This window comes from Astatotilapia calliptera, chromosome 3 (genome assembly GCF_900246225.1).
Source record: "Astatotilapia calliptera chromosome 3, fAstCal1.2, whole genome shotgun sequence".
Lineage (NCBI taxonomy): Eukaryota > Metazoa > Chordata > Actinopteri > Cichliformes > Cichlidae > Astatotilapia > Astatotilapia calliptera.
In genome coordinates, this window is record NC_039304.1 from 32,788,270 (window position 1) to 32,802,259 (window position 13,990).

Below are 13,990 nucleotides of genomic sequence, written 5' to 3' on the forward strand. Positions count from 1 at the left end.
CCGCCCCACTATGTCCAATACCTGCTGTTGGTGAGCCATTCGAGCATGTTTTGGTCGATTGTGTTGGTCCGTTGCCAAGAACACAAGCAGGCAATCAGTTTTTGTTGACCATAATGTGTTTGTCCACGCGGTTCCCTGAAGCAATTCCTCTGCGGAGGGTCACCACTGCAAACATTACTAAGGCGCTAATCAAGTTTTTCACCACCTTTGGTCTTCCAAAAACAGTGCAAACAGACCAGGGAACTAATTTCTTATCTCGAGCATTTAAACAGACTTTAGCTTCCCTGGGCGTCTATCATTCTGTGTCTAGTGCTTATCACCCAGAGTCGCAAGGTGCACTTGAGTGTTGGCACCAAACACTTAAGGCCATGCTAAAAAAGTACTGCCATGACACAGGCAGAAGCTGGGATGAGGGTGTCCCCTTTGTACTGTTTGCAATATGCAATGTTAAGCAAGAGTCCTTAGGGTTCAGCCCAGCTACCCTTGTGTTTGGCCGCGAGGTGCGGGGCCCGCTAAAGATGTTGAAAGAGAGGTTCCTTAGTGGGGGTGTTCCAAAAACTAACGTGGCAGATTTTGTGAAGACATGTAAGGATCGTTGGCAACGTGCTACCTCAGTAGCGAAAGAGGCCCTGTGTACCGCCCAGGCGTGCATGAAGACGTGGCATGACAGAAAGGCTGTGAAAAGGCATTTTCAGGCTGGGGACAAGGTTTTAGTGTTGCTACCGGTGCCTGGTTCTGCTCTTACGGCCCATTTCGTGGGACCGTACGTCATAGTGAGGAAAGTGTCTGAGACAGATTATGTTCTCAGTACCCCAGAGCGCAGGAGGAAAACGCGCCTGTGCCACATCAACATGTTAAAACCCTACCATGATAGGGAAACCCATGAGACTGTTGCCAGTGCGGCAACCTCCAGCTCTGTCTCTGCCACCGTGCTGAGTGTAGAGGCCAGTGCTGACAACGATCTGCATATACTTTCTGAGGGACAACAGTGTGGACGGTTGGCGAATTCAGCTTACTTAGCCGAAGTAACGGCCCACTTGTCTCATCTGTCCCCTTCACAATGCGAAGATGTGCTTAATCTACTGCACTCCTACCCCTCTCTCTTTGGTGATGTGCCCTCGCGTACTAATGTTTGTGAACATGATATCGATGTTGGTGACGCAACCCCAATCAAACAGCACGCGTACCGCTGCCCTATGGGAAAGCGCGAGGTGATGAGGAAGGAGGTCAATTATCTAGTGGAGAATGGTTTGGCGACACCGAGTCACAGCCCTTGGAGCTCTCCATGTTTACTTACGCCCAAGTCTGATGGCACCCCACGTTTCTGCACCGACTACCGTAAGGTAAATGCAGTGACTGTCGCCGATTCTTTTCCACTTCCTCGTATGGAGGACTGCATTGATAACATAGGTCCTGCCACATTTATTTCCAAACTGGACCTTCTTAAAGGATATTGGCAGGTGCCTTTGACCCCCAGAGCCTCTGACATTTCTGCATTTGTCACACCCGACCATTTCATGCAGTACACCGTGATGGCATTTGGCATGAAAAACGCTCCGGCCACATTTCAGCGCTTGATGCAGCTGGTTTTAGGAGACGTGCCTCAATGTAATGTGTACTTGGATGATGTAGTAATACACACAGCCACGTGGGAAGAGCATGTGGCCATCCTACGATCGGTATTTCTGCGACTGGCCGACGCCTCGTTGACCCTAAATCTCGCTAAGTGCGAGTTCGCCAAAGCGACAGTCATGTACCTGGGGAAACAGGTGGGTTTCGGGCGGGTACGCCCAGTGGAGGCAAAAGTCGAAGCTATCCTCAGCTACCCGGCCCCAGCCACTAGGCGGGAGTTAAAGTGGTTCCTGGGCATGACTGGATACTACTGCTGTTTTTGCAAGAACTTTGCTGTAGTTGTGGCCCCTTTGACAAGGCTATGTAGCCCCAAAGTCCCTTTTGAGTGGTCAGGGGAATGCCAGCACACCTTCGAGTCTGCAAAATCCCTCCTTTGCAGCGCCCCAGTTCTGGCTGCCCCTAACTTCTCTCAGCCTTTCAAGCTGGAAGTCAACGCCGGTGCCACCGGAGCTGGTGCGGTGCTGTTACAAGACGACGCAGAGGGTGTGTGTCACCCAGTCTGCTACTACTCTGTAAAGTTCAAGCGCCATCAGCTACACTATTCCACCATAGAGAAAGAAGCTCTAGCGATGCTGATGGCCTTGGAGCACTTCACTGTGTATGTGGGCTCTAGCTCCTTTCCAGTAACGGTGTATACAGATCACAACCCCCTCACTTTCCTCCAGCGCATGTACAACCACAACCAGCGACTAATGCGCTGGGCATTGCTGGTGCAGGATTATGATCTGGTTATCCAGCACCAGAAAGGGACTGAAAATCTGGTGGGTGATGCACTCTCACGCAGTGCATAGTGATGGGTCTATTCTGTGTTTTGTATAGTGTGGATATAGGGTGGGGGGAATGTTACATCCTGGGAGGCTGTGGGAGTGTGTGGGCGTGGTGTTGTCTTCTCCCTCTCCTCCTCCTTCGTTCTGGCCCTTCCCTTGTCTCTCTCTGCCCCTGCCTTCTCCTTTAGGTCACACCTGCTGCTCATCTGCTCTCGTTACAACCAATTACCCTCAGGGGTGATATAAGCTGGAGAAGAGCAGTGTGGAGGAGAAGGGAGAGGTTTCTGGTGGATTTCCTCTGTGCTGGTCAGAGTGTGCTACTGGCCTAGGTGTGCAACAGCCTGCTGTGTGTGACCAGCCTTCTGGTGTGTGGCTCTTTGTGAGTAGTGCTTAACTGAGCAGTGATTGCCCAGGAGTGACGGCGGCCTTCATTAGTTTGTGTGGCCTGCCTGGATATTGTTTGCTAGCAGCGTTGCTGTCTCTTTCTGTTGAAGCCTTGTTGTTGCTTCCTTTGTTGAAGTGGTCATTACCACTTTGGGTTGACCTCCCTGATTTCTCATTAAAGCAGCGGTGCTGTCTCCTTTTGTTGTTGCCATTTATATGATTATTGAGGTGTTTGCCTACAATAAAGATCTATTTTATATTAAATACCTCTGCCTGGCGTTCTTTTCATTCCACCTGGATCTAACTTATTCTGTCCCTCCTGTTATTTCTAAGGTATGTTTTTTATAAGTTTGTTATATGGCGGGTCATAATCATTCGTTCTGTAATTAACTGTTGCAACATGTCAGAAAATATGTTTATTCCTGATCTTGTCTGGGCAAAGCCTGCCATCTAGTGGGTTGACAGGGTAGCACCATGTTAGAGCGCAAGCAGTGGTTTTCTCCCAGCGCTCGACAGGGAAGGTCCATTTGGCTGTGTCTCTGTAAATTCCTGCATCTGACGCCCTTGAAAAGGCATAATCTGTAAGTGTGGCAAAACGGTTTATTGTTCCCACTTATTAGTACCTTGTTCAGCAAAGTAATGAGCTTCTTGTGTGTTTAGCGAGTTTGTTACATTACTAGCACAAGCTAGCTGTTAGCCCTTTGTTTAGCCTGCTAACATGAAGCATACCAGCATGTGGTGTTAGCTGTATTTCTTACCATCTCTGTATCTCTTGATTGTGTAGTGACTGTTTACATAAGTCAACAATATTTAATGTAATCTTTGTGTATTTGTATGGAGAGTGAATACACTGTATTCTGTTTCTGTTATTACAGTTTTACAAAAAAGGAAAATAAGGATCAGTAAAGCTCCGAAGAATGCCACGCGGTCTCCTGAGTGTTTACTGAAGCCATTTTATGTTTAGCTCACTGCATAAGCTGGATAGAGACATTCAGCTGAGGGCAGAAGATAACTGTTACTGTCCCCCACCCTCATCGCCTAGCTTTTAAGTGGGGACGTAACATCATGCACATGTGATCATATTGGGTGGCTGTAGCTCAGGTGGTAGAGCAGGTCATCTACTGATCGGAAGGTTGGTGGTTCGATTCCCGGCTTCCCCTAGTCTGCATGCCAAATATCCTTGGGCAAGATACTAACCTGAAATTGCTCTCCGATGCATTCATCGGAGTATGAATGTGTGTGAATGTCAGTTGTGCTTGTGTGAATGGGTGAATGCACAAGTTGTGTAAAGCGCTTTGAGTGCTCAGAAGAGTGGAAAAGCGCTATATAAGAACTAGTCCATTTACCATATACATTATCACATGTGCATGAGTTAGATACTTAAAGCTGCAATATTCTTACCAAGATAACTGTCAGGCTCCAAAGACACATCCTCATATGTTTTCACCTTCTGGCCTCCTGTTGTGTATTGCACGTAGCCTCCCTTCCACTGGTTTGCACCAATAATAGACATCTGAATTCCCTACAGTGTAGACATACATTTTGTATACAATTTATTTTACATTTAAAATCTGGACTGTGTTTACCTGTCTATTTGCCCATAGAACTTAAAAACTGCCAGAGAGGCACATGTGAATCTCTCTTTCTATGACTAGACTGTCTGGTGAGTTTCTGGTAGTTTTAATTACCTCAGGCACATAAACTGCACTGAATCCCTCTTGAGACATTTCCATTTCCAGTGACTCTCCACTGCTTTGAGATCCTGTAATCAAAAATAAAAAATAAAAAAGGTGAAAGAGAGAGACAATACAACAAATTCCAATTTGCAGGTTCATTTTTTAAATGTAAAGTTACATTTAATTTTAAATGTGACTCTAATGAATAAAACAATACAGTCATTTTAGTTGCTTCATAGTGAAGCAGCTTACACAACAAATAAAAGTTCACTGCTTCAATGCCAGGACACAGATCCTCAAAATGAATGTGAAAAAGATCCTTGAGAATAAGTGAACAGCTGATAGAAGCATTCAATACAATGTAATTATTTACTTTTTTTAGAACATTTACGAGAATTTTAACTAAGTTATAACTATAAAGTTATGTTTGTACCTTCAATGGAAAAAATTTTGTCCTGCAGATTCTGTCTTATTACTTTAAGTGCATCAAAGTTCTCCACCTTAAATACATGTTTGTCTGAGGGAGATGATGCAATGGTGTCCAGTTCTTGTTTTGCTGCATCCTCACTAAATGCGTTCCCCACCTAGGATTGTTGAGAAACATGTTTGAGTCCTCATTCTATGCAAAATGATTTGCCCACTTTACTAAAATACAGTATTTAAACTTCACCCAATTTATAATAACATTTACACACAGGTATTTAACTCTAACACTCTAACACTTTCGAGCCTATCCCAGATGTCTTAACCTATCCCAATTAACCAATCCCCACTAACGACACGCCACCGTGCCACCGTTCTGCCCACTGCAACAAATCAGTTTGTAAATTATAATCACTCCTGTACATTCCATGATTGACTATAAGTGGTATTATTTCAAATTGGAAGCATTTAGAGTACAAAAATTGTTCGACAGGAGCTTCATAGCATTGGTTTCTATGGTCAAGCAGGTTCTGGAAGTGTAGTGAGTGGGTGGCTCAGGACTTTTCTCCCTATAGTGCAGCATAATGTGACTGTAGTCTGGCAACTGAATGAAACCCACTATTCTTATAAAACTCGACATTATGCAAGTTTAAGGAATGGAAGTACTTACCCCAATAGCAAATCGAACAATGTTTTTACTCTCTGCTCGCTTTGTTGCATCTCGTAGATTCTGCCGATCATTAGATTCTCCATCAGTAATTACTATCAAGACCTTCTTCACATTTGGTCTGGAACCACTTTGTTGTTTGAAAACATTGTTCCTGTCAAATTAAAAATAATAATAATAATAATGATTTGAAAATAATTATTTTGCAGTCCATCTCGTAAATTCTATTCTATTAGGTCAGGGGTGGGCAATTCCAGGCCTCGAGGGCCGGTGTCCTGCAGGTTTTAGATCTCACCCTGGGTCAACACACCTGAATCACATGATTAGTTCGTTACTAGGCCTCTGGAGAACTTCAGGACACGTTGAGGAGCTAATTTAGCCATTTAAATCAGCTGTGTTGGTTCAAGGACACATCTAAAACCTGCAGGGACACCGGCCCTCGAGGCCTGGAGTTGCCCACCCCTGTATTAGATAAATTACATGATTATTATTTCAGCATGCATCATTCTATTTTGCAGTTCTTTAAGTTTTGTACAAATCAATGTAATACAATGATAATGAAAGTTCTTGGCCACCTTTCGACATTTGTAAAATCATCTATCAGGAACATTGGGGTAACTTTTGACTTTGGACGAGATAAGAATATGAATATTTTCTTCTTTCTGCTCCTTTTCACTTATGGGTGCAGTGTTATATCAAGGGAAATCATGGTTTGTGTGTATTAAAGGATAAACTGTTGAAACTGCTGAACCAAGTGTGAAATAAAAATAAATAAATAAACAAAGGTTCATGTCAAATCTCTGGTTCGGTCATGATTTTATCACTTAAGAAACATTGCTAAATTAAGTCCTATTGTATCACGCACTGAACTGGAGATTGTTATACATACATTCATTTCATCACATTTGGATTACTGTAATTGTACTGTTTATATGTCTAAGAAAAAAACTCCTTGGAATGTCTGCAGTTTCTTTAAAATGCTGCAGCAAGGCTTTTGACGAAATCTTCTAAGTACTGACACGTGACACCGTTGCTCATACAGCTCCCCATTGAATTCAGAGTCCATTTTAAGATTCAGGTTCTTTTAGAGCTCTTTATGAACAAGAACCAGCTTACATTATTGAACTGCTACAGCTCTATGTCCCCAGCAGGTCCCTGAGGTCATGTGATCAGGGCCTACTTGTTATACAGCATACAAGGCTAAGAACTAAGTGAGACAGAGCTTTTGGCACTGTGGCCCCAAGACTGTGGAACTCTCTTCCTCCAAGCTTAAGATCTGTGGACTCAGGAGTCTCTTTTAAAAAACAACTAAAAACTCATCTTTTTGGAATTGCATTTGGTTAACTTTTTTGTCTGTTTTGTTTTAAATACCTTGGTATTTCTTTGTGAAGCACTTTGTCAAGGTCAAGGTAGGTCAAGGTAACTTTATTTATACCCAAAGGCAGGGTAAATTTGCTTTACAGAAAAATGACAGCATTTGGCATCCCTTTAAAAACACACATACCTAGTAAATATATAAAGCTCACTGTGGCACATATATAGTAATTTTAATATTTCAAATCAAAAACAATTCTTATTTAATTCAGTGACAGCAACGGGGACAAAGCTATTTTTATAACGCTTTGTCCTGCATCTCGGAAATAGAAACCTCCGTCCTGAGGGAAGAAGCTGAAATTCACCCCTTAGAGGATGGGAACCATTTTTAAGGATTGATAAAGCCATCCTCTGTACCTGCTTGGAGTACAGGGAGGCTAAACAAGACTGTGGCTCACCTATCAGATGACTGGACCATCTCACTATCTGATTTAGAGAGTTTTTCTCTGTGACAGAGGTCTGACCAAACCATGCCACCAAACAAAAGGATAAAACAGACTCAATAAAAGAACGATAAAACAAAGTTAAAATTTTTTGGTCAATGTGGAAATGAACAAGTTTCCTAAGGCAATAAAGGTGCTGGTGACCCTTTTTACAAACTGATTTGCAATTTTGATCAAAGTTCAGTTTTTCATTTATTATGGTCCCAAGATATTTATATGATTGCACTTGCTCTATTTTCTGACCTTTAATTAAAGTGACTCCATGCCCATTTTGTTGTTTCCTAAAATCAACAACCATATCTTTTGTTTTAGATATGTTCAGCTGGAGATAAGACTCCTCACACCACTGAACAAAGTCATCAATGACTGGACCGTGGTTAATTTCACCCTCTTTCAGTAAGCTGACAATAACAGAGTCATCTGCATATTTAATAATGACCCTGTTTTCATGTCTGCCCTGACACATATTTGTATAGAGAGTGAATAATAAGGGCGATAGGACGCACCCTTGAGGAGAACCTGTGGAGGAGAACACTGGGTCAGACAGAACCCCATTTATTCTCACTCTTTGTGACCTGTCAGTTAAAAAATCTAAAATCCAGCCCACCAGGTTTTTCCTGATTTCAAACTGTTCTAACAGTCTTTTACTTAAAATATGGGGCTGTATTGTATTAAAAGCCGAAGAAAAATCAATGAAAAGAAGTCTTGCAAAAGTCCCTTTACTCTCTACATGTTTAAGAATTAGATTTAGTAAAGTCAAAAGTGCGTCCTCCACTCCTCTGTTGGGCCTATATGCAAACTGCATTGGATCCAGCTGACCTTGAGTCTCTTTCATAATCACATTTCTGATGATTTTTTCAAAGACTTTCATTACAACTGAAGTGAGGGCAACAGGCCTGAAGTCGTTTAGAATTTTTGGATGGCTAGATTTAGGGACAGGAACCACGACTGCTTCTTTCCAAAGAGAGGTTGTGTTTGCAAGGATTTGTTAAAAATAACCTGAAACATAGGACTGAGTTCATCAGCACAAGATTTAATTAGGCGGCCACTAATATTATCAGGACCCTGGCTCTTGTTCACATTGACTGTATGAAAGGCCTTTTTAACATCGCTGAGTTCAATGATAAAGTGCTGAGTATCTCTCAGTTTCTGTTTCAGTTCCAAAATATCCTCGCTAAAATCAGAAGAACTAAAACAAGCATAAAACATGTTTAAAGCATTTGCAAAATCTCTGTCTGAATTAAAACCATCTAAAATGACCTGACTACTGCTCTGGGGATTTTGAAACCCTGCTATGGTTTTCATACAAGTCCAGGCAGACCCAAAATTTTTTGCAGCAAATTTGCTTTCAAGAAGGTTTTTGTAGCTCTGTTTTGCTTTCAAGATCTCGATTTTCATTTCCTTGGTGGCTGTCTGAAAATCGGTAACAGCCCCCTCTTTAAAGGCCTGTCTCTTGTGATCTTTGTCTTGAAAAGTTCTATATAAACAAAACTTTATTTACTTACTTACTTAAAAGTGTTTTGAATTTAGCCTTAGTTGGGGCCATATCAATCACTCTGTAGAAGATAATACCCTGAAGCACAAGTTTGTACAGTGTCTCTTTTTAAAAGGCTTCCTTCAGTCACACAGTTCATACAGTAATTAGTGTTATCAGATTAAAAGAAAAAAAGTCATCTGGACAGGAAGTCGAGACAATAATGTAACTGCAATGCTTCAGTTATATCATTGTATTACTTACACAACATGTGTGATGGCCTTAGCCGTGTAAGTCCATCCCCTCAGCTGTCTGATTCTATCGATGTCAGTCTCCACTGATTCAGATGAGTAAAACTTCTTAAAATTAAAGTGAACCTGCGGATCAGTAGAGAACTGGGAAACAGAAAACTGAAAAACACAGAGAAACATACTTAATAAAAGTAAAAATGAAGTTGATTTATGTCTTTGCTATGATTTTACAGAGGGACAACAGCTACTCACCTGTGTGTCACTTGATAGAAAGGATTTGATTAGATCTTTCACAAAATTCTTCATAGTTTGAAAATCAGTAGAACGTACGCTGCCTGAACCATCCAACAGAAAGGCAATGTCTGCTTGTGTTCTACACTCTGTCAGAGAAATGGATTCAAATTTAATTTAATTTTGAAGGGTTCATTTTAATATTTTTTCACACTCATATCATGCAAGCAAAAGGATTTTGCATCTTGGTGTGTGTGTGTGTGGTGGTGTTTGAAATAATGTTTCAAACACCATCTACTGTTACCTGGAATAGAAGAAGGAATGAAAGGTCCAAAATTATTACGGTCCATCTGAAAGCACACACCATTATACATGGTGATACTTTTGCAGTCCTTTGGAATGGTTGGCCCACACACCTGAGAGGAGACAAAGCCACGTTATCAAAATACAGCAGGCTGAATATTTCCATGTCACTTAAACTATGCTTAATTCAATATAAAATAAAACAATTTAGGGGGGAAAAAGAGAATTTCCTACACAACTCCTGAATCTGCTGACTTGCTGAAGTAATTAGTATATTTGTAGTCTTTTTAAAGAAGATAGACTGATAAAGGGAGATATATACATATATAGAGAGAGAGGACAGAGGATTTCGATCCCCACATATTTTAACAAAGCAATGGTAATGTCTGCAGTTCAGTAACTCACCACAGTGTTTTTTGCTCTGGAATCACTTTTCATTGTCAAACCAAGCGACATGTTGACTGCAAAATACGGTGCTGTATTGAAAACATTGCATATTTGTTAAAACAGTCATAAAATACACTTTGTGAAAAGAAAACAACATTCAAATTAAAAACTGCAACGTGCCACAATTCATGATTTGGCTAAGCCATAAGAAGCGGTATTACATCTAGACTGGAAACTGAGATAAACAATAGTTTTTGGTACATTTTCATTAGGATGGAATGCAAAACAGAATTCAATTTCACTGTTACTTCATTTAAAAATTTAAGAAATTACAAAATTTAAATCGTAATAATTTTAAAAAGTTAATTGAATGTTACATACTAAGATGTCCACTTTGGAAATCTACTGTAACTTTGATTTGATTTAAACAAATGTATGTGACAGGATCTGTGGAGAATTTCTTACTATCAGAGTTTTAGCACATTCAGAAATGAATGGTTACCTACCTTCAAATTTTATATTTTGGCAGTTTTGGGGAGATGTGGTGCACTTGTATATTTTCCCTCTTTCATTTTGTGAATACTGTTCAAGTGGAGCACTGACAAGCAAACTAAGAAAATAAATCCAGTCAATGATATAAGTCTAGAGAGCAAACTGTGGTTAGATAAACTCTTTATGTCCATATGGCATAAAACATGATAAATGAATAAAAAATAAATAGCAGTAATCGTAAACATTCAGCTGCAAATCTATGTTTAACAAAACAATCCATGTCCTGACTTACTCTGATTGTCTTTGCACCACCTGGTAGCCAAAACCAGCAGCAGAGTTACTCAGGGCCCTCCAAGCCACGGGATCAATATTGAAACAAAGTGCAGCATTTAACACTGAGAATTAAAAAAGAAAGATGAGCAACAGTAATTTTATTTCAAGCCACTGTGAAGGATGATAATGTGGTTATAGACCTCTAATTATATTCACTTTTAGGAAACTGTAAATAGTATATGAGTTGCGTTCATTTGTTTTTTTTAACCATGATTTATTTTATTACCACTAGAGAGCACCAAAGCCAGACATTTTAAAGTTCTAAACATTGTGGCTCAGAGCAAATTTTCCCTTGAAATTCAATCTTAAATTTCACTGTAGAAACTTATATATGAATTGTGATATAATCATTCTATAGTGAAAATCTACAACCATACACAACAGAGTCTTTGTTGAAAACAAAGCTACACCTAAACTGTCCTGTTGGGGTTTTTTATTACAAAAACAAAACCTTCCTTTTTTGGGCATGCTAAGAACAGGCATGTGACATCATATAGCTCTTGCCTGTTCAACAATGACAGATTCATGTCTTAGTTTCCAGAAATATAAAGTCATCTAATAATTTACCTCATCAGCATGAACTTGTTTTTCGTGGCTTTGAAAGGAATAAAGAAAAAAATTGTCATATACACTACCAGACAAAAGCTTGGACACGCCTTCTCACTCAGTGGTTTGTGTTTAATTTTAGTCCTTTCTGCACTGTGGATACATACCAAAGACATCCAATTCATGAAGATATATGGAATTATGTTGCAAATAAAAAATTGATAAATAACTCTATGTCTTTTAGATTCCTGAAAGTAGCTACACTTTGCTTTGTTGACAGCGCTGCAAAGTCTTGTTGTGTTGTGCAAAAGTTAGGTTGGTACACAGCTGGCAGCAATATTTGAAAACTGTTAGAATTCATATTATGGAAAGAACCAATCAACTAATTAAGAGAAACGACAGTCCATCATTACTTTAAGAACTGAAGGTCAGTCAGTCCGACAATTTCTACAACTTTGAACGTGTCCCCAAGTGCAGTCACAAAAACCATCTGCTGCTGCTGAGGATACATTCATCTGAGTCACCAGCCTCAGAAATTGCAAGTTAACAGCACCTAAAGCTCAGATAAATGTCACACAGTTCTAGTAATAGACACATCTCTACATCAACTGATCAGAGAAGACTGTGTGAATCAGGCCTTTATGGTCAAATAGCTGCTAAGAAACCACGACTAAGGAAAAGAAACAAGAAGAAGAGATTTGTTTGGGCCAAGAAACACAAGGAATGAACATTAGACCAGTGGAAATATGTGCTTTGGTCTGATGAGTCCAAATTTGAGATCTTTGGTTCCACCTTCCCTATCTTTGGTGAGTGCGAACGGATTGTCTCTAAATAGATGACTTCCACCATGAAGCATGGAGGAAGAGGTGTGATAGTGTGGAGGTGCTTTACTGGTGACACTGCTGGGGATTTATTTAAAATTGAAGGCACACTGAAACAGCATCCTGTAGCGACATCCCATTCCAGGTTTGTGTTTAGTTGGGCCATCATTTATTTTTCAACAGAACAATGACTTCAAACATAGTCCCCTGACCTAAACCCAATGGAGATAGTTTGGAATGAGATGGACTGCAGAATGAAGTGAAGGGTCAACAAGTGCTCAGCATCTCTTGGAACTCTTTCAAGACTGGTGTAAAACCATTTCAGGTGACGACCTCATGAAGCTTATCAAGAGAATGCCAAGAGTGTGCAAAGCAGTAATCAAAGAAAAGGGTGGTTGTTTTGAACAATCTAAACTATAAAACATGTTTTGAGTTATTTCAGACTTTTTTGTTGACCAAATAATTCCTTATGTGTTCATTCATAGTTTTGATTCCTTCATTGAGAATCTACAATGTAAACAGTCATGAATATAAAGAAAAACTATTAAATGAGAAGGTGTGTATTTCCCTCAGCCTTTGTTCTTTTTCATTTTTAATTAACATTTCTTCTTAGTTTTTACACAGGCATGAATTTATATTCTGTCATAAAAAAGAGCAATAGCCAAACGTAACAAAGTTGGATGCAGTGACAAAATAACATAAATCAAAGTATGATGTGACATTCATGTGAAAAGCTTCCAATTCTGAGTAGCACTGAACAAAACAATCAGATATGTCAAATGAACACATGAAATCATGTCCTGTTCTACTGTTTGTTTTTGATAAATAATGAAGAAGTTACTTTCCTCAGTATGACTATTTAAGAAATACTTTTTTCACTCAGTAAACTTCGACAACAGAAAAACAAAACATTTTAGTATTGAAGGTATTTTTATAGTCAAACTGAGCTGATTGTAGAGTTCAGCAGGTAGTTTGGTTCAGAGATAATGAAATGTAAGTAAGGACATGACCATTGCCAATGTAATTCTAAATGATATCTTTTCCCTTGTAATATGTCGTACCTGCTTTTTAATACCACAAGAACTATATATAGTTTTTTACTGAAAAATGTCACTGTGCTTTATTAAGTAGAAACACTAAAGTCATATTTTCACTTTTTGCATAAACTTATAATTAGAGAACAAAAGACAAATTCAGAATGCACAAAGTTGTCTTACCTGACAAGAATAGTGTAGCACTAATTACCCAGTTCATTGTGTTACTCCCATGAAAAACACAAATGACACATGAGTTCAGTATTACTTCTGCTGATAGTGTCAGAGAAGGAGATGAAACCAACATGCAGAAATCATGAGACAGTTGTTCCAATGTAAGAGGTTCATTTAGAGGAACTCTTAAGTAGGAGGAGCAACACTGACTGTCTGTTTGATGCTACACCACACCGTGGTGGTATGGTTTAATGTGAATTAACCTCTTAATTTCAAATAAACAATAATAAAACTCACAGTAAACAGACTAGAAAGTTTATTAGTTTCAGGGTAACAAGATCAAATTAGTGTAATTTTGAATATTATTTAAAATAAGAAATAGCAAAATAAAAACTCTCTCATATCTGTTCCTCTTTGCTGATGTGAAACTAAAAGTGTTGGTTAAAATTTTTTTTATTGAGATTACAGTGTCAACTTCTTTTCATAGTACTGTGGTGAAAATGTAAAAAAACATTTAAATTGAAGTGTCTGTCCAACTCACCAAAGCATGGTTTAGAAAACCTTCTTCTTGAAAAAAA

The 13,990-nt window shown here is 39.5% G+C and overlaps 1 protein-coding gene across 1 annotated transcript in view; it reads right to left on the reverse strand.

Moving 5' to 3' along the window:
* The window catches only part of LOC113019306 (integrin alpha-M-like), a 32,621-nt gene extending 19,095 nt beyond the window's left edge, over positions 1–13,526 (reverse strand). Inside the window, exons 1-11 of the mRNA XM_026162916.1 lie at positions 13,422–13,526; positions 10,797–10,899; positions 10,519–10,622; positions 10,031–10,101; positions 9,627–9,738; positions 9,344–9,471; positions 9,105–9,250; positions 5,553–5,703; positions 4,893–5,043; positions 4,472–4,545; positions 4,185–4,305 (exon numbers count right to left, since the gene is read on the reverse strand). Coding sequence (XP_026018701.1) covers positions 4,185–4,305; positions 4,472–4,545; positions 4,893–5,043; positions 5,553–5,703; positions 9,105–9,250; positions 9,344–9,471; positions 9,627–9,738; positions 10,031–10,101; positions 10,519–10,622; positions 10,797–10,899; positions 13,422–13,458 — 1,198 coding nt within the window. The 5' untranslated portion in view covers positions 13,459–13,526. The remainder of the gene's footprint in view (positions 1–4,184; positions 4,306–4,471; positions 4,546–4,892; positions 5,044–5,552; positions 5,704–9,104; positions 9,251–9,343; positions 9,472–9,626; positions 9,739–10,030; positions 10,102–10,518; positions 10,623–10,796; positions 10,900–13,421) is intronic.
* Between the last annotated feature and the right edge of the window lie 464 nt (positions 13,527–13,990).